Source organism: Mesoplodon mirus (genome assembly GCF_964341445.2).
Source record: "Mesoplodon mirus genome assembly, chromosome: 2".
NCBI lineage: Eukaryota > Metazoa > Chordata > Mammalia > Artiodactyla > Ziphiidae > Mesoplodon > Mesoplodon mirus.
In genome coordinates, this window is record NC_138977.1 from 150520944 (window position 1) to 150548176 (window position 27233).

Consider the following 27233-nt stretch of genomic DNA (forward strand, 5'->3'; position numbering starts at 1 on the left):
GCCACAACAGTGAGAGGCCCGCGTACCGCAAAAAGAAAAAAAAAAAAAAATGTGTATGCTGAGAGAAGATTTATAATGAGAAAGAGCATTGTCACAGTGATTTCTTCCCTAGGAAAAAGGAACGGTCAAGTGTTTCACTGAAGCTTCGGAGGATCATACAAACCGCTGCTTGTTCATCGTGACTTCCTTCATCATTAACCTCTGGGCTAGCTTTAAGAATTCTAAGTTAATGAAAATAAATCTAAATCTTATATTCCTTTCAGAGAACACCTCAGTCAAAGACGTACACACTTAAGAGAAGAGAAGATTTCATTGGAAGCTGAGTGGCCCACTTTCAATTAAAAAATGTCTTTTAAAAGTAGGTTCTTTTTAACATTCTAGTCTAAACTTTCACTCAGATGAAAGTTCTGTAATCCGTGATTTGTGAGGAATTGTTGTTGAGGTTAGTGGGAAGCCAATCTTGCTCAAAACTCTAGTGGGTGGTGGGTATGGTACAGGTTGGTTGCATATGCACATTAATTAAACTGCATTGCAATCATTGGAGGCACAGCGAAACATTAATAGCTATTGTGTATTAAGCATCCATTTTACGCCAGATATTGGACCTTATATTTATTGTCTCTCTCTCTTTTTTTTTTTTTTTTTTTTTTGCGGTACGCGGGCCTCTCACTGTTGTGGCCTCTCCCGTTGCGGAGCACAGGCTACGGACGAGCAGGCTCAGCAGCTATGGCTCACGGGCCCAGCCGCTCCGCAGCATGTGGGATCCTCCCGGACCGGGGCACAAACCCGTGTCCCCTGCATCGGCAAGCGGACTCTCAACCACTGCGCCACCAGGGAAGCCCTATTGTCTCTTTTAATCTTTACTACCATTCTGAAAATGAGAGTGCTTGGTACACAGTAGGTGTTTTATAAATAATGGGTGCCTAAATGAGGGCATGAACAAATGTCTGAATAAATGAATAATTTTCTCCCCATTTCAGAGATGATGAAACCGAAAATAACAAGGCTAAGTAATTTCTTCACAGTCATTCAAGGTTCAGATCCTATGTAGAAGAGCATGATAGACAATGACTACCAGATTACTTTTTTATTGTCTACCTGCCTCACCCCCGATAAAATTTCATCCATGTATGTCAAACCCAAGTGTCCTGGGCACAAAGTCCTGAGTAGCCCATTCATACCTTAAACTTGTAAGAGTATATGTCCCATATATCTAGTGTCACTGCCTCCTCATGACCAACAGGCACATTTGCTTCTCCTGTCTACATGAAGTGTCTGTGCTGTTGAAAAGAAAACCACAGGCCCAAAATGGAATCACTTATGCTAAGCCACACCACCATATTGGGGCTTAATACCTAACCTAATTGAAATTTAGTCTTAACCAGGCAGTCAAGAATTTTCTAGTCAATACCAATGAGGCAATACATTCATTCCCCAAAGGAAGATGAAGTAATCTGCCACATAGACCTTTTCTGTCCCCCATACATAGGTTATCTAAGCCTGAAATAATCTTGCTTGTCCTGCCTTTAAAAATCTTTCCATTTTGGTAGCCCTTTGGAGCTCCTCTCTACTCACTAGAAGGATGCTGCCTAATTCGTGAATCATTCAATAAAGCTAATTAGAGCTTTAAAATTTAGTCAGATGAATTTTGTTTTTTTAACAGATTTGGTGGCAGCAGTGTGATCCAAAGTGGAGTTCTGATGGCATTTTGGGACAACAAGAAACACAGTCGTGATACCTGCAAACTCCTATCTGAGTTCACTGTCTTTCTCTCCATTTCTGGGGGCTGTTGGTAAGTTCCTCTCAGCTTGAGCTCCGCTCTTTTTGCGTTGAACTCCAGATCTAACTGGCTTTCCAGTTGGTCCCCAATTTGTTTGGAATCACTAGTTCCATGTTGGGTACTTCTGGTAGTCCTGACCACAATTTCCTATTTGATTGGAAACCCCAGCTTATGGTTCTGTCCCTAGATTCCATGTTGGGAACTGCGAGCTACAGTTCCCCATTTGTTTGGAATCAGTCCACAGACCCTATTTGTTGAGGTCTGCTGGTTCATTTCTTCACCTCAGCCTCAGGTTCCAAGTTGGGAATTGTTGGTAGTGTACCAGGGCCTTTTTCTTGGCCAGGCTGCAGTATTTGGTATTTACTGTACTTAATTCTGCAGTGTTATGGTACACATACTTGTTTGTCCTGTTTTGTGTAGATAAAGGCTAGCTAAAAGAGATGGGATCTTTAATTTCTAAAGAGTCAAGTGCACCACCTTCTGGCACAACTGCCTATTTTATGTCTAAGAACTATAATCGCAGAAGCTATACATATCTACAAAAATGTCAAAATCTTACTGTGTCCTGAGAGTTTTACCTGGTAACTATCATGTTGGGGATCCCCAAAATATGACCAGACAGAAATGTGGGTGACACTCCATTTGTGGCAAAATATGGCTGGACAGAAGTGTGAGTTGAACCTCATATGAAGCTAGGGTCCTACCAAACTGCTGCCAGCCCTCAGGGAAATTACAATGGCCATTATGAGGAACATTCCAATTAGATAAAATCTTTTAAGAAGTGAACTTAAAAGCAAGGGATACATAATTTAATTGGTATGCAAAAGCCTCCAAAAGGCTTCAGAATTCCAAAATAGCTCCATTGAAAGTTCTGTTGCAAAGAGCTAAGAAAAAATTAAAGATATAAGAGGTTCCTAAAACAAAAGACTGTAAGACTGACATAACTCCAGTGCTCCCCTCTTTCCTCCTTTACTTAAGTATTTATTCTAGTAATCCTGTCTGAATTGTCTTTTCCACTCTAAAGAGACCAGGAGACCGTAAACAAAAGCCCACCATGTTATTGGCCTTACAGACACCATGTCTATCTTCGAAGGAGGGCCCCCATGTGGACACCTCTCAGAGTTGATGAGACTTTGAGGGATTTTCTGGTAAACTGCTACACTATGCCCTTAAACTGCCAAGGAAAGCTAAAATTAAAATGAATAAAAAAAGGAGCCTGCAGAGGGGATCCAGGGAAAAATGGCAGAAGCCAGGGAAAGGTAAGAATTCTTACCAAATCCAGTTCTACTGAACCTGTCTATAGTGCCCAGGTGAAAGAGGAAAATAAAATTTCAACTTGTCCCTTCCTTTCCAAATACAGATCCATTGGTTATTGATCCTTTCTCTCCCAGGGATAGCCATTGCCTTCTTGCTTGTTTTGCTTGATGCCTTAAGTACCTGGCTTGGCTTTCTGCCTGCCTGGGACATGCAAGTTGTCAGTTCTTTCTTTTGCTTGCCTGTGGGTGACTCTAGATCTTGTGAATATAATATCTTTTGCACCCTTTTGGGGGACACCTCTTGAGTCCAAGAGTTTGTTCAATATTACCAGAAATATCCATTGTTTGTCCTGGCTGAAAACTGACAAGATATTTGAAAGGATTTAATAACTTTATAACCAGAGGTTTGGCCAAATTGGAAGCTGATATTCAGAGCCTGACAGATTAAAAAAAAATTATTTTTGGCCATCTTCTCTAAGCTAAATGTAACCAGAGAGAAACATTCCAACATAGGTAGAGGGGTATGTCAGTCCATTAGCATCCAGGCTCCAACCCAGTTCTTTAAGGAATTGAGAACAACTGTCCTTATCTTAAAAGTCTTTGCAAAGCTAGAAGTATAGCTCTAGAGAACTGCAGAAAAAAAAAAAAAGGAGGTGGAAAGGGGACTTTAAAAGAAATATACAAATTGCTAAAGCAGCACTCTTGCCCAAAAATCTAGTTCAAGGAAAATTTTTAAATGAAAAATGTAAGATCTCTGTTTATGTCTGTCTGTATGCTCATGTGTGTCTATATACGTGTTGTAGGTGTGTGACATTTTTCTACCTTCGAATGGTATTGCTAAAGTTAATTTGTAAAAGAGCTCTACTTAACTGGCTTAAACAAGCAAGCCTTTTACAAATTTAGGATTCAAACTAACCCAAATGCTTTTCAAGTTCACATGATCTGTGATAATGTTTGGTAAATAAAGGCTAGTTTAAGTTTGATGGTTTAATGAAAATAGATATGACTTTAGAGTTAATAACATTGAATATAATGCAAACAAAACTTTTTATTCTACCTGGGCTTATTAGTCAAATAAGTTCATGTTATCTCTTGCAAAATTTGTCAGCCAGAAAAATAACCTAGAACATTAACAGACTTTGTCTAATGTTTCATGAGGTTTTTGTGGGTGGTCTAAATATAATTATTAAAAACACATAAATTACATAAGTGTAAGTGAGAGAAAAGTTTCTAGACGAACTTTCTCAGTACTTACCCCATATCTTTCTAGTATCCTGAAACCTTAAAGTTTTGCTAAGTTGAATTAAATGACGGATAGTCATTGAATATCCAGATCATTTCCAAATAGGATAAAATATTGAAACATTTATTACTGGGCATAGGTTTATCCACTTTTTGCTTCCTTTCACAGAGGAATTAAAGATATTTGGGTCTATTAGCAAACATGCTTTGTGCCATTGTGAGAAGCATATTTCCAGAAATTATAAAAAGTATTTATAAGTCTGACAGTCAACAGAATGCTGATATAAATGACAGTTTATAATGCTTACTTCTTAGGTTTCACTAGAAATTAAAGGTTACTAAGAGTTAAATATTCTTATATGTGCAGTTAGTTAAGCCTACTAGAAATAATAAGGAAAAGGAATTTTACATGTGGTCAGGACTAGATAAGTAGAATGAATTTAGTTAAGTAAATAAGTTTGAATATCAAAAGTTGGCTGGTGCAAAATTGGAATTTGGTTTTTTCTCTGTTAGAAGGTCAACATTTTTTGTTTTCTGTAAGTCTGTTCTTGAAAATAAGAGATTACGAAAGGTTTTTCTTTAAGTAATCTGCCTAGAAAAAACAAAGATATTATGTCTTGTCAAAATAATCACCTATGTTCTATGTTGTCATTATCAGGTCATTGATTAAATAAACCTAGTCCTCTAGATATTAAAAGAGCTAAGTTTTGCTCAGAACTATGTAACCTTCAATGTCTACCTAGGAAATTTTTGTTATTTTGATTAAATAGGTAACTAAGTATTGTTTCACAATGACCTATGACCCTATTCGATCAAGTGTTATAAGATCTTTTGATATTTTTGACAAACTTCCCCAAAATCAAATTCTAAATGAAGTCTTTTTGACCTTAAACTAACATGGAAATTTTCCAGAGGGTCCCTGGAATGTTTCAAAAGATTTGTTCTCTCTCCTTATAAAAAGGGAGATGCTTATTTGGTATTAATTATGTTTATTTGGTACGTTAAGTTACATGGGAAGCATGTAAGAAGTAATACAAAGCCTTCTTTATGTTGTGTTTATACAGGTATATGTTATAAGTATTTCATAAATTGTGTGAAATTCCTGGAAATCTGATATGTCCTAATTCCAGTTATTATCTAAAAATGTTGTGTGTCACAGAAATAACTAAATATCCTTGTTAATTACATCAGGTCTTTAATAATGGACATTTTTAAAGTCTTCTGTCATTTGCAGAGAGCTATTGTTTTACTCTGACACTTTGCAAAAGTCTTCCAGCAAAAGTATTTCATCTTCAGAAAAATTCAAGAAAATAACTTTTTGACAAGTGCAGGCTTCTGTTAACTTTAAGATCATAAAACTGAATTGGTAAGAACAAAGCCTGCCTCTGAATATTCTTGGAAGGGATTATACCAAGTCCCCTTTACTATTCAGATGACAGCTAAACAACAATTCAAGCCTTGGGTACATATTTCACAGTTAACAAAGACTCCAGCTGACATCTGGTCCCATCCAAATGCTGGAGACCTCCAAATTAAACTGACTAGGAAGAGAAGTAGCTGACATCAAGGTAGACTGCTTCTTCCCAAGACACCAGATCATGACTTCAAGCTTTAACTAAACGTGAAACCCTCTCTTCTCCTTCTTTCCTTTACTCCAGCATTGGCCTGGAAAGATAACACCACTATTCATATCTCCCAGGCCACTGCTAAGAGAAGTAACTTTTCAGACTGCTGGATTTGTCATCAAAAACTCGGATCTGTCCATGAGGTTAGAGACTCCTGGTATGTTTCCCTGTCTCTTATTAATACCCCAAATTTGGGAAACTTTGTGTCCAGGTTCTATGCAAAGAAAGGGATACAAGGCAAGAATAACCAGAATGCAACTGCCTACATGGTCCACAGACCCTTAATACCAGGAGGCATTCATGATTCCAAATTAACTCTCTTTGACAGACCCCTACATCCCTGATTAGGAGTAAATGTTAATGAGGAACCTCTCTTTAACTTTTGAAGATATTCCAGATTCTGTTGCTAAGATAAGAGCTGCCCAACAAAGATCCTTAGACTCTGTGGCCAAAGTTATTCTTGATAATAGGATAGCTCTTGATTATGTTTGAGCTGAGCAAGAGTGTGTGTTGCAGCCAACACCCCCTGCTGCACTTGGATTAACACTTCTGGGGAAGTTGAAACAATTACATAAAATCACTGAGCAAGCCACTTGGCTTAAAAAGGGTGACTCCTTCAATGAGGACTTTCCTTGACTTAGCTGATTTCGGTCTTGGGCACCATGGCTCAGAAGTTCACTCCAAACATTGGGAATTATCCTGCTTATAATAATTATAATAATCTCCCTGGTGCATCGTGTTCTTGCAAAAGCTTTAAATACATGTTCACAGCCACTACCACAAAGCAAATGATCTCCCTAAGACTGAAACATCAGGAAAGGAACAAAGAGAATAACCAATTTAAAGATTGTGAACCTGAAGCTCTAATCTGTGAATATCATCACAGGGGTAGGAGAAACATCATAACCTATGGATACCACCAAAGGGATGATAAAAACCATGAGAACTTCAGAGAGGTAGCTGAGAGTGATGCTAATGCCTTAAAGTTTGATCACTTCTTTCAGTTAAGCTGAAAGTCTGATCAAAAGGGGGGAATTGTTAAAAAGAAAAGCCATAGGCCCAAAATGGAGTCACTTGTGCTAGACCACACCACAAAACCGGGGCTTAATACCTAACCTAACTGAAGCTTCAACCTCCCCAGAAATGTAGTCTTAATTGGTTAGTCAGGAATTTTCTGGTCAGCACCAAGAGCATAATCTGTCACGTGGGCCCTCACCATCCCCCAAATGAAGATATGGTAATCTGCCACTTGGACCCCTTCTGTCCCCCATATGTAGGATACCTAGGTCTGAAATAATCTTTTTTCTTTATGACTTCCTTGTTCTGCCTTTAAAAACCTTTCCCTTTTTGCAGTCCTTTGGAACTCCTCTCTACTTGCTAGATAGATGCTGCTGATTCATGAATCATTCAATAAAGCCAATTAGATATTTAAAATTTACTTGATTGAATTTTTTTAAAACAATGCACAGGGTGCCACATGATTCCTTCTATGCTTTCACTCTGGCCTTTCCATCCATGGGGATGTACCACATCTGTGACAGTCTATTTGTCTGACTACCCCCTGGCTGGAATGTCATCAGCTCTGCCTTGTCTGTTATATATCCCTACAATAGAATGACCCCAGGAAACCTGGAAATATAAATCAATTACAAGGACTCTGAGGAACTTATAGCTACTGCAAGGACTCTGCTCTCAAATCAAGTAATCCATGGATATTTCAGGAGCATAAAGTAAGTAATATTTATTTTCCTAAAAAAATTACTCCTTTCTATTGTGTTTATAAAGATTATACCAAAGTTTTATAAAATTTTCCAAATTTTTATACCAAGTGATGAATGTTTGATGAGTAAATGAAATACATATGTTTATATTTTCATAGCAACAAAACAATTTTTTAGTAACTATGGTTACATATGGGATGTGAGGAAGAAAACATGATTCCTCCTCCAAAAATGTCATTTTATGTGAAAAAATTCTGAAGTATTTATTAAAAGAATGTCCTTTGAGGTATGTATCTGTCCACTCCCCTGAAGATATATGAAAATATATATTTACTTCCAAAAGCAGGTAAAATCTACATAGTTCACTTTTTAAAAATCTGAACAGTTAAAATGAGATTTTTCTCTCAACCAAATGTCCATTTGAATGCAGATGAAACCCAGGGGAGGTAAATGATGTTATATAGACAACATGTCTGGCTTCTAAATATCCTAACCATTTCAACAAACACTTAACAAAAAAATATGGTAAACGTTTTCAAGTTCTGACAAAATCTCATTGCATTGCTGCATTTATGCCTTTCAGGAGAATACCTGGATTCCAACAAGAAAGTCTTTCCAGTAATACTTATATGTGAACTGACTCAGCAAAAAGGTATCACACACTAAAGCCTGAGAATTCATATGGAAGCTTTTAAATAAGTCTCAAAGTGCAATTTCATGAAAACTCAAGAACTGCTCAGAAACTAGGGAATAGTTATTCTTGTTAGAGTCAGATTAGAAGTTTTGAATCTCAAATGTTATTAGTATTATTAATAATTTAAAAAATCACTTTATTTTTAATTCAGTTACAAATAAGCTTATGTATAGGCATGCTTATGTTTCTACTTCAAAGAGGATATAAAAAAACTGAGTTCCAAAACTTATGTTTCTTTTTTTTTTTTTTTTTTTTTTTTTTTTTTTTTTTTTTTGCAGTATGCGGGCCTCTCACTGTTGTGGCCTCTCCCGTTGCGGAGCACAGGCTCCGGATGCGCAGGCCCAGCGGCCATGGCTCACGGGCCCAGCCGCTCCGCGGCATATGGGATCCTCCCAGACCGGGGCACGAACCCGTATCCCCTGCATCGGCAGGCGGACTCCCAACCACTGCGCCACCAGGGAGGCCCCAAAACTTATGTTTCTAATTAGTAGCAGCTTTTTTTTTTTAACATCTTTATGGAGTATAATTGCTTTACAATATTGTGTTAGTTTCTGCTGTATAACAAAGTGAATCAGTTATACATATACATATATCCCCATATCCCCTCCCTCTTGTGTCTCCCTCCCACCCTCCCTATCCCACCCCTCTAAGTGGTCACAGAGCACTGAGCTGATCTCCCTGTGCTATGCAGCTGCTTCCCACTAGCTATTTTACAATTGGTAGTGTATATATGTCCATGCCACTCCCTCACTTCGTCCCAGCTTACCCCTCCCCATCCCCATGTCCTCCAGGCCATTCTCTACGTTTGTGTCTTTATTCCTGTCCTGCCCCTAGGTTCATCAGAACCACTTTTTTTTAGATTCCATATATATTTGTTAGCATACGGTATTTGTTTTTCTCTTTCTGACTTACTTCACTCTGTATGACAGACTCTAGGTCCATCCACCCCACTACAAATAACTCAATTTCATTTCTTTTTATGGCTGAGTAATATCCCATTGTATATATGTGCCACATCTTCTTTATCCATTCATCTGTCGATGGACACTTAGGTTGCTTCCAGGTCCAGGCTATTGTAAATAGTGCTGCAATGAACATTGTGGCACATGACTCTTTTTGAATTATGGTTTTTTCAGGGTATATGCCCAGTAGTGGGATTGCTGGATCATATGGTAGTTCTATTTTTATTTTTTTAAGGAACCTCCACACTGTTCTGCATAGTGGCTGTATCAATTTACATTCCCACCAACAGTGCAAGAGGATTCCCTTCTCTCCACACCCTCTTTAGCATTCACTGTTTGTAGGTGTTTTGATGATGGCCATTCTGACCTATGAGGTGATACATCATTGTGGTTTTGATTTGTATTTCTCTAATGATTAGTGATGTTGAGCATCCTTTCATGTGTCTGTTGGCAATCTGTGTATGTTATTTGGAGAAATCTCTATTTAGGTCTTCTGACCATTTTTGGATTTGGTTGTCTGTTTTTTTGATATTGAGCTGAATGAGCTGCTTGTATATTTTGGAGATTAACCCTTTGTCAGTTGCTTCATTTGCAAATATTTTCTCCCTTTCTGAGGGTTGTCTTTTCGTCTTGTTTATGGTTTCCTTTGTTGTTCAAAAGCTTTTAAGTTTCATTAGGTCCCACTTGTTTATTTTTGTTTTTATTTCCATTTCCCTAGAAGGTGGATCAAAAAGGATCTTGCTGTGATTTATGTCATGGAGTGTTTAATGCATGACATTTAATCCATTTACATTTTTTAACATCTTTATTGGAGTATAATTGCTTTACAATGGCATGTTAGTTTCTGCTTTATAACAAAGTGAATCAGTTATACATATAAGTATGTTCCCATATCTCTTCCCTCTTGTGTCTCCCTCGCTTCCACCCTCCCTATCCCACCCCTCTAAGTGGTCACAAACGACCGAGCTGATCTCTCTGTGCTATGTGGCTGCTTCCCACTAGCTATCTATTTTACGTTTGGTAGTGTATATATGTCCATGCCACTCTCTCACTTTCTCACAGCTTACCCTTCCCCTTCCCCATATTCTCAAGTCCATTCTCTAGTAGGTCTGTGTCTTTATTCCTGTCTTGCCCCTAGGTTCTTCATGACCATTTTTTTTTCTTAGATTCCATATATATGTGTTAGCATACGGTATTTGTTTTTCTCTTTCTGACTTACTTCACTCTGTATGACAGACTCTAGGTCCATCCACCTCACTACAAATAACTCAATTTCATTTCCTTTTATGGCTGAGTAATATTCCATTGGGTATATGTGCCACATCTTCTTTATCCATTTATCTGTTGATGGACACTTAGGTTGCTTGCATGTCCTGGCTATTGTAAACAGAGCTGCAATGAATATTTTGGTACATGACTCTTTTTGAATTATGGTTTTCTCAGGGTATATGCCCAGTAGTGGGATTCCTGGGTCGTATGGTAGTTCTATTTGTAGTTTTATAAGGAACCTCCATACGGTTCTCCTTAGTGGCTCTATCAATTTACATTCCCACCAACAGTGCAAGAGGGTTCCCTTTTCTCCACACCCTCTCCAGCATTTATTGTTTCTAGATTTTTTTGATGATGGCTATTCTGACCGGTGTGAGATGATATCTCATTGTAGTTTTGATTTACATTTCTCTAATGATTAATGATGTTGAGCGTTCTTTCATGTGTTTGTTGGCAATATGTATATCTTCTTTGGAGAAATGTCTATTTAGGTCTGCTGCCCATTATTGGATTGGGTTGTTTGTTTTTTTGTTATTGAGCTGCATGAGCTTCTTGTAAATTTTGGAGATTAATCCCTTGTCAGTTGCTTCATTTGCAAATATTTTCTCCCATTCTGAGGGTTGTCTTTTCATCTTGTTTATGGTTTCCTTTGCTGTGCAAAAGCTTTTAAGTTTCATTAGGTCCCACTTGTTTATTTTTATTTTTATTTCCATTTCTCTAAGAGGAGGGTCAAAAAGGATCTTGCTGTCATTTATGTCATAGAGTGTTCTGCCTATGTTTTCCTCTAAGAGTTTGAGAGTGTCTGGCCTTACAGTTTGGTCTTTAATCCATTTTGAGTTTATTTTTGTGTATGGTGTTAGGCAGTGTTCTAATTTCATACTTTTACATGTACCTGTCCAGCTTTCCCAGCACCACTTATTGAAGAGACTGTCTTTTCTCCACTGTATATTCTTGCCTCCTTTATCAAAGATAAGGTGACCATATGTGTGTGGGTTTATCTCTGGGCTTTCTATCCTGTTCCATTGTTCTATGTTTCTGTTTTTGAGCCACTACCATACTGTCTTGATTACTGTAGCTTTGTAGTATAGTCTGAAGTCAGGGAGCCTGATTCCTCCAGCTCCATTTTTCGTTCTCAAGATTGCTTTGGCTATTCAGGGTCTTTTGTGTTTCCATACAAATTGTGAAATTTTTTGTTCTAGTTCTGTGAAAAATGCCAGTGGTAGTTTGATAGGGATTGCATTGAATCTGTAGATTGCTTTGGGTAGTATACTCATTTTCACAATGTTGATTCTTCCAATCCAAGAACATGGTATATCTCTCCATCTATTTGTATCATCTTTAATTTCTTTCATCAGTGTCTTATAATTTTCTGCATACAGGTCTTTTGTCTGCCCAGGTAGGTTTATTCCTAGATATTTTATTCTTTTTCTTGCAATGGTAAATGGGAGTGTTTTCTTAATTTCACTTTCAGATTTTTCATCATTAGTATATAGGAATGCCAGAGATTTCTGTGCATTAATTTGTATCCTGCTACTTTACCAAATTCATTGATTAGCTCTAGTAGTTTTCTGGCGGCATCTTTAGGATCCTCTATGTGTAGTATCTGTCATCTGCAAACAGTGACAGCTTTACTTCTTCTTTTCTGATTTGGGTTCCTTTTATTTCTTTTTCTTCTCTGATTGCTGTGGCTAAAACTTCCAAAACTATATTGAATAATAGTGGTGCGAGTGGGCAACCTTGTCTTGTTTCTGACCTTAGTGGAAATAGTTTCAGTCTTTCACCATTGAGGACGATGTTGGCTGTGGGTTTGTCATATATGGCCTTTATTATGTTGAGGAAAGTTCCCTCTATGCCTACTTTCTGCAGGGTTTTTATCATAAATGGGTGTTGAATTTTGTCAAAAGCTTTCTCTGCATCTATTGAGATGATCATATGGTATTTCTCCTTCAATTTGTTAATATGCTGTATCATATTGATTGATTTGCATATACTGTAGAATACTTGCATTGCTGGGATAAACCCCACTTGATCATGGTGTATGATCCTTTTAATGTGCTGTTGGATTCTGTTTGCTAGTATTTTGTTGAGGATTTTTGCATCTATGTTCATCAGTGTTATTGGCCTGTAGTTTTCTTTCTTTGTGACATCGCTGTCTGGTTTTGGTATCAGGGTGATGGTGACCTCGTAGAATGAGTTTGGGAGTGTTTCTCCCTGTTATATTTTGGAAGAGTTTGAGAAGGATAGGTGTTAGCTCTTCTCTAAATGTTTGATAGAATTTGCCTGTGAAGCCATCTGGTCCTGGGCTTTTGTTTGTTGGAAGATTTTTAATCACAGTTTCAATTTCAGTGCTTGTGATAGGTCTGTTCATATTTTCTATTTCTTCCTGGTTCAGTCTCAGCAGGTTGTGCATTTCTAAGAATTTGTCCATTTCTTCCAGGTTGTCCATTTTATTGGCATAGAGCTGCTTGTAGTAATCTCTCATGATCCTTTGTATTTCTGCAGTGTCAGTTGTTACTTCTCCTTTTTCATTTCTAATTCTATTGATTTGAGTCTTCTCCCTTTTTTCATGATGAGTCTGGCTAATGGTTTATCAATTTTGTTTATCTTCTCAAAGAACCAGCTTTTAGTTTTATTGATCTTTGCTATCGTTTCCTTCATTTCTTTTTCATTTATTTCTGATCTGATCTTTATGATTTCTTTTCTTCTGTTAACTTTGGTGTTTTTTTGTTCTTCTTTCTCTAATTGCTTTAGGTGCAAGGTTAGGTTGTTTATTTGAGATGTTTCCTGTTTTTTAAGGTAGGATTGTATTGCTATAAACTTTCCTCTTAGAACTGCTTTTGCTGCGTCCCATAGGTTTTGGGTCATCATGATTTCCTTGTCATTTGTTTCTAGGTATTATTTGATTTCTTCTTTGATTTCTTTAGTGATCTCTTGGTTATTAAGTAGTGTATAGTTTAGTCTCCACGTGTTTGTATTTTTTACAGATCTTTTCCTGTAATTGATATCTAGTCTAATAGCGTTGTGGTCAGGAAAGATACTTGATAAGATTTCAATTCTCTTAAATTTACCAAGCCTTGATTTGTGACCCAACATATTATCTATCTGGAGAATGTTCCATAAGCTTTTGAGGAAAATGTGTATTCTATTGTTTTTGGATGGATTGTCCTATAAATATCAATTAAGTCCATCTTCTTTAATGTATCATTTAAAGCTTGTGTTTCCTTATTTATTTTCATTTTGGATGATCTGTCCATTGGTGAAAGTGAGGTGTTAAAGTCCCCTACTATGGTTGTGTTACTGTTGATTTCCACTTTTACAGCTGTTAGTATTTGCCTTATGTATTGAGGTGCTCCTATGTTGGGTGCATAAATATTTACAATTGTTATATCTTCTTCTTGGATGGATCCCTTGATCATTATGTAGTGTCCTTCTTTGTCTCTTGTTATAGCCTTTATTTTAAAGCCTATTTTGTCTGATATGAGAATTGCTACTCCAGCTTTCTTCTGATTTCCATTTGCATGGACTGTCTTTTTCCATCCCCTCACTTTCAGTCTGTATGGTTCCCTATGTCTGGAGTGGGTTTCTTGTAGACAGCATATATACAGGTCTTGTTTTTGTATCCATTCAGCCAGTCTGTGTCTTTTGGTGGGAACATTTAATCCATTTACATTTAAGGTAATTATCGATATGTATGTTCCTATTCCCATTTTCTTAATGGTTTTGGGTTTGTTATTGTAGGTCTTTTCCTTCTTTTGTGTTTCTTGCCTAGAGAAGTTCCTTTAGCATTTGTTGTAAAGCTGGTTTGGTGGTGCTGAATTCTCTCAGCTTTTGCTTGTCTGTAAAGATTTTAATTTCTCCATCAAATCTGAATGAGATCCTTGCTGGGTAGTGTGATCTTGGTTGTAGGTTTTTCTCCTTCATCACTTTAAATATGCCATGCCACTCCCTTCTGGCTTGCACAGTTTCTGCTGAAAGATAAGCTGTTAACCGTATGGGGATTCCCTTGTGTGTTATTTGTTGTTTTTCCCTTGCTACTTTTAATATGTTTTCTTTGTATTTAATTTTTGATAGTTTGATTAATATGTGTCTTGGTGTGTTTCTCCTTGGATTTATCCTGTATGGGACCCTCTGTGCTCCCTGGACTTCATTAACTGTTTCCTTTTCCAAATTAGGGAACTTTTCAACTATAATCTCTTCAAATATTTTCTCAGTCCCTTTCTTTTTCTCTTCTTCTTCTGGGACCCCTATAATTCGAATGTTGGTGCGTTTAATGTTGTCCCAGAGGTCTCTGAGACTGTCCTCAGTTCTTTCCATTCTTTATTCTTTATTCTGCTGTGCAGTAGTTATTTCCACTATTTTGTCTTCCAGGTCACCTATCTATTCTTCTGCCTCAGTTATTCTGCTATTGTTCCCTTCTAGAGTATTTTTAATTTCATTTATTGTGTTGTTCATCATTGTTTGTTTGCTCTTTTGTTCTTCTAGGTCCTTGTTAAATGTTTCTTGCATTTTCGCTATTCTATTTCCAAGATTTTGGATCATCTTTACTATCATTATTCTGAACTCTTTTTCAGGTAGACTGCCTATTTCCTCTTAATTTTTAGGTCTGGTGGGTTTTTACCTTGCTCCTTCAACTGCTATATGTCTTTCTATCATCTCATTTTGCTTATCTTACTGTGTTTGGGGTCTTCTTTTCGCAGGCTGCAGGTTTGTAGTTCCCGTTGTTTTTGGTGTCTGTCCCCAGTGGCTAAGGTTGGTTCTGTGGGTTGTGTAGGCTTCCTGGTGGAAGGGACTAGTGCCTGTGTCCTGGTGGATGAGGCTGGATCTTGTCTTTCTGGTGGGTAGGTCCACGTCTGGTGGTGTGTTTTGGGGTGTCTGTGGCCTTATTATGATTTTAGACAGCCTCTCTGCTAATGGATGGGGCTGTGTTCCTGTCTTGCTAGTTGTTTGGCATAGGTTATCCAGCACTGTAGCTTGCTGGTCGTTGAGTGAAGCTGGGTCTTGATGTTGAGACGGAGATCTCTGGTAGATTTTTGCCATTTGATATTACATGGAGCTGGGAGGTCTCCTGTGGACCAGTGTCCTGAAGTTGGCTCTCCCACCTCAGAGGCACAGCACTGACTCCTGGCTGGAGCACCAAGAGCCTTTCATCTACACGGCTCAGAATAAAAGGGAGAAAAAATAGAAAGAAAGAAAGAGGATAAAATAAAATAAAATAAAATAAAGTAAGATAAAATAAAATAATTAAAATAAAAAATAAATATTATGAAAAAAAATTTTTAAGTAAAAAAAAAAAAAAGAACGGATGGACAGAATCCTAGGACAAATGTTGAAAGCAAAGCTATACAGACAAAATCTCACACAGAAGCATACACATACAAACTCACAAAAAGAGGAAAAGGTGAAAAAATAATATATCGTGCTCCCAAAGTCCACCTCCTCAATTTGGGATGATTTGTTGTCTATTCAGGTATTCCACAGATGCAGGGTACATCAAGTTGATTGTGGAGATTTAATCCGCTGCTCCTGAGGTTGCTGGGAGAGATTTCCCTTTCTCTTCTTTGTTCACACAACTCCCGGGGTTCAGTTTTGGATTTGGCCCCGCCTCTGCATGTAAGTCGCCTGAGGGCGTCTGTTTTTCACTCCGACAGGACCGGGTTAAAGGAGCAGCTGATTCAGGGGCTCTGGGTTACTCAGGCCGCAGGGAGGGAGGGGTACGGGATGCTAGGAGAGCCTACAGTGGCAGAGGCCGGCGTGACATTGCACTAGCCTGATGTGCGCCATGCATTCTCCCGGGGAAGTTGTCCCTGGATCATGGGACCCTGGCAGTGGCAGGCTGCACAGGCTCCCGGGAGGGAAAATGTGGATAGTGACCTGTGCTCGCACACAGGCTTCTTGGTGGCAGCAGCAGCAGCCTTAGCGTCTCATGCCCGTCTCTGCAGTCCGCACTGATAGCCGCGGCTTGCACCCGTCTCTGGAGCTGCTTTAATCAGCGCTCTTAATCCCCTCTCCTCGTGCACCAGGAAACAAAGAGGGAAGAAAAAGTCTCTTGCCTCTTTGGCAGGTCCAGACTTTTTCCCCGGACCCCCTCCCGGCTAGGTGTGGCGCATTAGCCCCCTTCAGGCTGTGTTCACACAGCCAACCCCAGTCCTCTCCCTGGGATCTAACCTCCGAAGCCTGAGCCTCAGCTCCAAGCCCCCGCCTACTTCGGTGGGTGAGCCCACAAGCCTCTCGGGCTGGTGAGTGCTGGTCGGCACTGATCCTCTGTGCGGGAATCTCTCCGCTTTGCCCTCTGCACCCCTGTTGCTGCGCTCTCCTCCATGGCTCCAAAGCTCCCCCGCTCCGCCACCCACAGTCTCTGTCCATGAAGGGGCTTTTAGTGTGTGGAAACCTTTCCTCCTTCACAGCTCCCTCCCAGAGGTGCAGGTCCCATCCCTTTTCTTTTGTCTGTGTTTTTTCTTGTTTCTTTTCCCCTACGTAGGTATGTGGGGGAGTTTCTTGCCTTTTGGGAGGTCTGAGTTCTTCTGCCAGCATTCAGTAGGTGCTCTATAGGAGCAATTCCACGTGTAGATGTATTTCTGATGTATCTGTGGGGAGGAAGGTGATCTCCGCATCTTACTCTTCTGCCATCTTCTCCTTGAGCCCCAATCCCTTTACTTTTAAGGTGATTATCAATTTGTATGTTCTTATTACCATTTTCTTAACTGTTTTGGGTTTGTTATTGTAGGTCTTTTCCTTCTCTTGTGTTTCTTGCCTAGAGAAGTTCCTTTAGCATTTGTTGTAAAGCTGGTTTGGTGGTGCTGAATTCTCTTAAACTTTGCTTGTCCGTAAAGGTTTTAATTTCTCCATTGAATCTAAATGAGATCCTTTTTGGGTAGAGCAATCTTGATTGTAGGTTTTTCCCTTTCATCACTTTAAATATGTCCTGCCACTCCCTTCTGGCTTGCAGAGTTTCTGCTGTAAGATCAGCTGTTAACCTTATGGAGATTCACTTGTATGTTATTTATTGCTTTTCCCTTGCTGCTTTTAATATTTTTTCTTTGTATTTAATTTTTAATAGTTTGAGTAATATGTGTCTTGGTGTGTTTTTCCTTGGATTTATCCTGTATGGGACTCTCTGCCCTTCCTGGACTTGATTGACTATTTCCTCTCTCATGTTAGGGAAGTTTTCAACTATAATGTCTTCAAATATTTTCTCAGAGCCTTTCTTTTTCTCTTCTTCTTCTGGGACCCCTATAATTGGAATGTTGGTGCATTTAATGTTGTCCCAGAGGTCTCTGAGACTGTCCTCAATTCTTTTCATTCTTTTTTCTTTATTCTGCTCTGCAGTAGTTATTTCCACTATTTTATCTTCCAGGTCACTTATCCATTCTTCTGCCTCAGTTATTCTGCTATTGATTCCTTCTAGAGTATTTTAAATTTCATTTATTGTGTTGTTCATAATTGTTTGTTTGCTCTTTAGTTCTTCTAGGTCCTTGTTAAACGTTTCTTGTATTTTCTCCATTATATTTCCAAGATTTTGGAACATCTTTACTATCATTATTCTGAACTCTTTTTCAGGTAGACTGCCTATTTCCTCTTCATATGTTTGGTCTGGTGGGTTTTTTACCTTGCTCCTTCATCTGCTGCATTTTTCTCTGTCTTCTTATTTTGTTTAACTTACTGTGTTTGTGGTCTCCTTTTCGCAGGCTGCCAGTTCGTAGTTCCCATTATTTTTGGTGTCTGCCCCCAGTGGGTGAGGTTGGTTCAGTGGGTTGTGTAGGCTTCCTGGTGGAGGGGACTGGTGCCTGTGGTCTCGTGGTGTGGCTGGATCTTGTCCTTCTGGTGGGCAGGGCAGTGTCTGGTGGAACACCTGTATATCTTTTTTTCTTTTCCTTTGTGATTTTCTAGTTTCACTTGAAGTGCACCCCACTCTTCAGACCAGAGTTTCTAGTGTGAAATGGCTGCACCCAGCACCTCAGCTTGTCAGGCCATGTGCCTGAGCGCTATGCTCCACACAGGCAGCTCTCTCTCTCTCTCTCTCTCTCACTCTCTCACTCTCACTCTCTTTCTCTCTTTTTCTGTGTCAATTGTGTAGTCTGTCAGTCTTATCCCCCTGGGAAGCCTCACCAGCAGCTCTGCCCAGCCTTGGAGCCTTTTTATTTTCTTTGTGCTTATTCTAGTTTTACTTGCTCATAGGGTACCGCATGCAGAGGCCTCGAACCCAGTGCTTTAGACCAGAGTTCCTCATGGAAATCGGGACACCACAACAGCTCACCTCAAGATGGTGGCGGCTAATTAGTATCATCTTGAATTATGACTTTGAAAACTCCCAAATGTGCTCACACTAATTTCCTTGAGCCTATTCACACAGCTGCAATTAGTGATTTCTGATACATGAACTTAAAAAAATGCAATTACATACTTCTTTGGATCAAGAAAATTGGAGCTGCAGGTTATATTATGCATAGTAGCAGTAGTTATTTTACGCATTTCTCTGCCTTGAAATAAGTTGAATATACCGAAGTATGGTTTTATGTTCCCATAATGCTTTGCAGGATAGGACCCTTCAGATGGTACTGGGAAAAACAGTCAGCTCTGCATTATCTTTGAAAACTTCCAAGCCAGGCCTTACACAGTATTGCCTCACTGAGCACAACCACATGGTAGTCCAAATGTGACAGAATTCATTAAAAATGAAAGGCATGCAGTCCAGGCTGCCTGTCTGTATTTCCTCACCAGAGACTGAGAGCTAGGGGAGGGCCAAGGCCCTGAAACAATGTAAAGGAAATCGGCCAGAACATCAAGATATTCTAGCCAGCATCTATTGTATCCTGTAGTAAATTGTTATATCGATGTCGCCTACATGGTTGTCAAAGGTTATTAGAATGAAAAGTCCCAAACAATTGTACAAAACTACATCACTTATTCAAAATCACTAAGAAGAACTAAAAAGAAAATATGTTTGTAACTATGGTGAGCTACTGAAGTGTCCATATGGCCAAACCATTTGCTTTTAGAAAATAAAAATGAGTACATGTATTTTACCTTGGTTTTTGCATTGACATTTGCTCCCTGCTTCAGAAGAAAGTTGACCATTTTCACGTTTCCATAGTGACAGGCCACAATTAAAGGAGTGTAACCAAGCTATAAATAATAATAAACAAATATATTACTACTCTAGTAGTTAATACTCAAGGGGAAAGGAGGGCATGGAGGGAAGCAAGTACAGGAAAAAAAGTGCAAGTCATCCTGACTAGCTGAAGTAATGAGGGAGAGAGGGTAAACCTAAGTCTGCAAAGTTGGAATCTTTTTGCAAAGATTCCTAATATCTGCTATCCATTTGGACTTGATTTCAGCAAAAATGGAGAACCATTATAGATTTGTGAGCAGGAGAGTCATAACTAATTCAGAATGGGCTTTGAGGAGGGAGAACTTGGACTTTTGGTGACCTGAATGGGGGCTACTGGGAATAATCCAAGTCAGAACCTGTCACAATATTACAGTGATTCGCTTTACCTTTGTGTGTGCATCCTGGTCAGCCCCATGCTTGGTGAGAATATCAGCAACATTCACTTTATCTTCCTGGGCTGCAAGGTGTAAGGATGTGAGTCCACTCTATAGAGAGAAGGGAAGCAAAGGGGTACAATTGAAGAAGAAAATACATTGTATCATCTATAATACTATGTCTTGAAAAATCCTGAAAAATTCATAGCCTCTCTCTAGAAACTGCATTTTCTGATATCTAAGACAAACCCTCCAAGTTAATATGACTTTCCACCTAAGACATACTCTCTAAGTTACTCAACACTTTCTTCAAATTACATTTTCTATACTCTGTACTTATATTATGATGTGAGCCTTTAAAATAACTCAGCTAATAAGCTTCCAAACAACATTTATTTCAAACCCATCTGTGCCTCCTGCTGAATCAATTTATTTCCTTAAATAATGGACCAACCGGTTACTACTTCTACATTATAACCACAGCAATAATTTATATTTTCATCAATAAAACATCACATCAATGAAAAAAATGTCCAGAGTTACAGGAAATGAGTTCAGAATAATTTTCTCCAGCATCCAAAGATAGCATATTATTTTGGGGGTTCCTCTAAGTGCTAAATAGTGACCCCATCATTTATATATTGCCCCATAAATTTGTCCAGTTTTATGTAAATGTCCTGGCACACATATATCAAGTAATTATTTTAATTATTTGAACATGCAATTAAAGTACAGTTAAGAATTAATAAAAGATGAAAGAATAGAGAAAGGAGGAGGGAAAAGTGGTTTATTCAGTCAATGCCACAGTCTAGCAGTGTCACTACATATGCAAGTATCTCCCATCAAGCAAAACTGAAATTTAAAGAGTATCTTTAAAACCTAAATCATTTGTATGTTTAACCAGTGGTTTTATTTATTTATTTATTTATTTATTATTTTTTTTTGCGGTACGCGGGCCTCTCACTGTTGTGGCCTCTCCCGTTGCGGAGCACAGGCTCCGGATGCGCAGGCCCAGCGGCCATGGCTCACGGGCCCAGCCGCTCCGCGGCATATGGGATCCTCCCAGACCGGGGCACGAACCCGTATCCCCTGCATCGGCAGGCGGACTCTCAACCACTGCGCCACCAGGGAGGCCCGTACCAGTGTTTTTTGAGTACCTTTCACATGCCAGGAAGTGTTCTAGGCACTCGAATATATCAGTGAATAAAAGTTTCTGCCCTTTTAGAGCTTATATTCCAGCTAACAGTATATTCATGCCGTATGTTTCTCTCCTGCTATATTGTTCAAATACCTAGTATATTTATCCTCTTCCTGTACATCCTGCATCAGTATACTGAGGTATCTTACTTGTCCTCTGAGTTGGCACCCCCTCTCCCCCAATTCACATCCAATTAAAGTTGACTAGCCCTCTTAACCATGGCTCTGCAGGCCTGCTTTACTTCTATAAACTAAGTTCTCTGACCTTTAAAAAATCGAAGTGATATTTACAGAGGAAGAAAAATTCTCCAACTAGAGAAAGGGCTTTATATTTAAGAATCCAAGGCTTTTTGATTCTTAGAGTTCTGGCTGAGCTCAGTTTTTGTTTTTCTTTTTTTTTTTTTTTTTTTTTGGCTGTGCCATGCAGCTTGTGGGATCAGTTCTCCAACGAGGGATCGAACCCAGGCCCTTGGCAGTGAAAGCTCTGAGTCCTAACCACTGGACCACCAAGGAATTCTGGAGCTCAACTTTGAGTTTCATAAACCATGAGGATGAGGTGGAATATGCACCCTTTTGCATTAAAATGTTATCACTTCTAAACAAATAGTATACAGTCCTAAAGTATAAACAGTATGAATATTAGGACAAAACAGAAGATTATTCTTCATGTTGTTTTTGTCCATATTAAAATAGCGAACATAAAAATATTTCTCCTTTGAGATCATCGGTCTTTTAAAAATGTTATTGAAGTGATCATCAAATATCTCAAAGGCATCTTTAATGGCCTTTCAAATATATGTGCTGTTTTCTACATGATTTTGCAGAATGGATTTTCTACAATATAAGATTGCAAACTAACAACCAGTATGAAAATCCTCTATAGTTTATTATGGTAAGCTTGCATACCTAAATCAAATTATGTAAACCTTCCTAATAAATTAAGAAAATAGAAGATGTTGAGGAGTTCTTTTCAAAAAAAGTAATTTATTTCCTAAGACGTACTGGTGGACTCTACAGTCGGTTTTATTTTATTATTACATGGTGATTAGATAAGGAATGTAATATCATTTCTATATTACAGTTCTTACTGAGAAATAATCATTTAGAGAATATGAAATTACTGATTTTAGTTGGTCTTAAGTAGAAAAACAATATATGTAATTTACAAAAACAGGATAATTTGTTATCTGCTTTGCTTATTACCTGAGATACTTTCATGGTTGCATTATCATATAATTTATTTATTTCATATATAACTTATTTATTATTATAATGTATAATTATAAATAATACCAACTAAAAGCCAGGGTTATATTTTTATATATTATATTGTTATTCAGATATATCTTAACATATTTACTAACATTTTACTCTAGTAGCAAATATCAGTACATCATGCCTTTGTCTTTAAGACACCGTCCAATGTTGAAATCATTGTTATAAAGATAACATAAATACATTGTGATTCAAATTGAATATTTTTCTCCATTGCTGAGTGGAGAAAATACTCAAAAATACTCATGAAATATTTGCTGATTGACTGCTATAATTCTCTCAAAGGAAGTAATATGTTTAGAAGAATATTATCAGGGAGAACATAGTGAACTGATTCCAGATATGTATCTACAATTTTTATGAATTAAAAATTATACCATCAGAAGCACTGTGTGATCAGTTTCATGAAATGTCTAGAATTTCCATTCTACTCAAAATTTTGCCTGATTTGTTTATGGATTTCTTGTGTTTATTTTTTAATGAAGATCTGTTTTTAATGGACAATAAACACTTACATGACTCATTTGTATACTGATGTTAAATGAAATATTCTACTATTGGTTTCATGGTGACACTATCCCCAGTGGGGTAAAAGACCACCTGAGAGGCATGATTTTAATGACCACAAGGAAATCCATGCCCCGGACTTTAATGACTGTCTGACACACTGAATTTCACCATAAGGCTTCATCATGTTCATTCTTGTTAAAATGCAAATATCTTTTGGAGGGCTAACCATGTAATTAGTCTCACCATGCCTTAAAAAAGGATCTCAGAGGCCTTTTGATAGAGAAGAGAGAAGTGCGTAAGGGCAAGGGATGTACTGGAACACTTCTGAGTGATAAAGACACAGAATAGGGCTCTAGAGGCATTCAAAACAGCCTGTCTTTTTCACAGCTCTTTCTAAAGGACATAAGCTACACGACCCATTTACAAATGTTATTAAGACCAACTTACTACTGAGTCTCCAAAAGTACTAATTAATTCAACAGTGAGTTGTGGAAAACATCTTATTTGTATATTTGTGGAAAATCCTAAGAAACTTAATTTTCACTAAACCCACACCACGTGTTACAAAAAAGTATTAGGAGATCTAACTGATGAGCTAACTTACAAATACAGGCTCCAATTTTTTGTTTCTCAGCAGCTGGCTCCAATGGAGTACATAGAAGTATATATAGATATAAATATATAGATATAGATACAGATATAGATAGATATAGATATAGATAAGATAGATAGGGGTATAGCTATATATGGAGAGAGACTGACATGTACTTGTAAAAATCTAAATATTTTAATATTTGAATTATCTCTTTTTCTGATATGTCCCTAACTATTACTCTATTAGAGCTAATATGCTGTCCACAAAGGCTATTCTCTGGAGAGGTGTTTTATCTGACCGCTTCCACAGCAACCAGCCAAGCTAGGCTCAACTGAAGCTGGCTCAGAAATCTTTATTTTACTGAGTTCCCTGCTCCCAGCCAACAGGTGCCTCTGAAGCTCAGCCCAGCTGAAAATGACTTAGGTCATGGGTATAGACCAGCAGCTTAGAAGCAAATGTTTGGGCCAGAACACAGATGAAACTGCCACCTCTCTCCCTCTCTGGAATTTGGAATTAGGACCAGCAGGTACCATGGCAATCTGGACTGACTGCTTGAATTGCAGCAATGCTGATTATTGGCAGCTATAGGTTAGCCTCTTTGGTCACATACACAGAGACGCTCAGGAAGCAGATCCACAGAGAGAGGCAAGTGAAACTGACTTCTCGGGAAAAGTCAAGACACAAACATGCAGCCCTGCAGGCAGAGTCTGTGAGCCTCATTCCTTGCTTCATTGTGATCTTCCAGTCCCTCATGAGGCTTGACTCCTTTGTTACACTTGAATTCTATGAGATATTCCCGTTTCTCTTTAAAACCTGCCCCCTTTTTGTTCCAAATTATCTTAGATTGGTTTCTATTTACATTCATTCAGAAGACTCTTCACTAAAGCAAGAGGCAAAACCGGAATACCTTGGTTGACATGTGGATATTTGCTCCCTTATCCAGAAGCAAGGTGACCATATCTGTGTGCCCCTCTTGCGAGGCCAGATGGAGTGGAGTGACTCCTTGCTTTGTCACAATGTTCGTCTCTGCTCCATAGTTCAGGAGTGTGGAAGCTATCTGCATTTGATTCTTCTTGGCAGCAATATGTAAAGGAGTATAGCCATTCTAAAAAAGTAAAGATAAAACACATGTAATTTGTAAGCTTAGCAATGGCCGTGATATATGTCTGAAGGAAATAAGAATCTCTAATCAACAGAAAAGTTAAAAGTGCGTTTATAGTAAATCAAAATTCTTGCCCATCATAAGTTTCCATCCAACAACACCCAAATCTTTGCAAGCCCCATGTCACAAGGCACCCCATTCTACTTACATGTAAGACAGATATAGACACAAATGCCCCAAAGCTTAAAATCTCCCCCTCATAATGCTGCTCCTGAAGAGCAATAAGCCAGATTGCTCTTCTATATGACTGTCCTTTAAATACCTGGTGATGGTTTTCATATCTCCCTTTAGTCTTCACTTTTCCAGGCTAAATTTCCCATTCCTTCAACTATTCCTGACAGAAGCCCCATTTCTAGAGCTCTCTCCATTAAGGATGACCTGCTCTGGACTGATTCTAGTTTGTTGATATAGCTCTTGAATTGTGCTGCCTGGAACTGAATACTACATTTCACACATGGTTTTAGTAGAAGAGAATAAAATGGAATTATTTCTATGGTCTTGTTATAACATTCCTACTAATGTGCTTCTGGTTGGGTTGTACTTTTTACTCACTCAACAACTATTTAGTAGGTGCCTAGCATATGCTCGTCAGTGTGCTATGTGTGGGGATATAGAGGTGGACAAGACCTGATCCCTGTCTTTAAGAGGCTGCATTCTGGTGAAAAAATATTAATAAAATAGGCTTCTATTAATCCTATTAGGTTAATTATTTAATTAATCCTATTAGGTGGTCAGTTAAAATCCTGGATCCCCCCTTCATCTCTACAAAGTGCTCAAAAGTAGCAATCAGAGGCTACTAGTTTTATGTGGGAGTTTGTGGAGAGGACCAGAGGAACTCATACTTTGTTTACAACAGCCAAACTTTAAACCCCATACTTAGTTAAAAAAACAAACAAACAAACAAAAGCCTGGAACAAGTGTAAGTCTGGAACCTGTATTGTTTCCTTTCCTTTTCTTTATCTAGTCAGGTAGAATTTTCCATGAAAAATGCGTGATAGAAATGAAAAACAGTGGCTTTGCCACTGACTGTGGCATGCTGAAGGGAAAGACTGCATATTGATCAAGGGCTTCTTGTGAAAGTCTAAGAATTTTAGGTCAAGGGATTTCCTGAAGTCTAAGTGCAAAGAGTACCAAAAAAATAAAAAGGAGTTTTGAGAATTTAAATGCCCTTATGTGTTGTCATGAAACCTTGATCTTCAAACGTCCCTACATTATCTATCTATTCTGTCTTCCTTTCTCCAAGCCAAAATAAGCATCTTTCAGTTCAGATGAATGATATTTCCCTCTAAGCTACTCAAGAAATTCAGCAGCTCTTCTTGGAAGTCCTTTCATAGGTCCTTGATGTTCCACGTCCTCTAGAACATTGCATTTGGACCGTGGGCTCTATTAACTAAAAGGGCACATAGATTTTTGTGGAACCTATAAGTTTAAACACTTTTTTGGCTACAGTGGGCTTTCTTCAGCCCCAACTCCCCCTATTTCTGCAGCACAGGCTTCACCAAGGCTAAGCAAAGAATCAGTAGACCTACCAAGTTTAGGTAAAGTCAGAGACCTATGTAGAGGAGGACAGGGAGGTTTTAACATAACAACATAAGAGATCATCAAAAAGAGTGTCAAATTTTTAGTAATATAAGAGGTCTGACTGTCCAGCAGATACTCAACCTGCAAGTCTGAAGAACCCTCCTAACTCCACATAGAGTCAAAGTTTTTGGAACCAAATAACAATAACAACAACAAAACCCAATGAAGACTAAGAAAAGATTCCGGATTTTGGTAGAAAGAAGCAAAGAGGTTCTAGGGTTCAAGGGACCACGTGTGTTGAGAGGTGGGATGGGGAACTGTAGTGAATAGAGTGTCAAAAGTGGAGTTAGGGGTGGGGTCCAACCAACTGGCAGCCTCTCAGACCGGCCCCCGAGCTACAGGACTCATGGTGATGGACAGGCGAGGTCAGATGAGTGGAAGACACTAGAGGAGCCTCCTGAAGCCCCCCTACTGCAGACCCTGGAGTAGAGGATGCTCTCCCTAGTCTTCTGGACTTTGTTAACGTGTGCCAAAGAGTAAGGACCACACTCTATAGAGGCTGGAGATCATAGGTACATTTGTCTCTTTAGAAGAACCATACACATTACTTTAAAAGTTAGGTCTTCTCTCCCTGGTAGATTGAGAGCCCACTGTGGGAGGAGAACAGGTGTTTTATAGTTTTACTACAATCCCTTCTTTATACATACGTGTTGTATTGGGTGTTGATAAAGTCATATCTTTGTTCAAAATGGTCAGCCTAGAAAGTTAATGAAAAAAATACTGGCATGTTAAATGAGCATATTTTTTTATTCCATTGGAATAGTCGCTCAGTCTTCATTCTTCCATTCAAACTTATTGAGACCCCACATAATACTGAATGAGACACCTCAGAGCTATGCAAAGATGAATATGACATGATTAATGTCCTCAAGTAGTTTATA

The 27233-nt window shown here is 38.6% G+C and overlaps 1 protein-coding gene across 24 annotated transcripts in view; it reads right to left on the reverse strand.

Annotated features, from left to right (window-relative positions):
- Positions 1-27233, reverse strand: part of ANK2 (ankyrin 2) — a 710377-nt gene that overhangs the window by 90775 nt on the left and 592369 nt on the right. For all 24 annotated transcript variants that reach the window (XM_082640892.1, XM_082640897.1, XM_082640904.1 and 21 more), the window contains 3 exons: positions 24517-24714; positions 20045-20143; positions 19574-19672 (listed from right to left, as the gene is read on the reverse strand). In XM_082640892.1, the coding sequence (XP_082497018.1) occupies positions 19574-19672; positions 20045-20143; positions 24517-24714 (396 nt within the window). The remainder of the gene's footprint in view (positions 1-19573; positions 19673-20044; positions 20144-24516; positions 24715-27233) is intronic.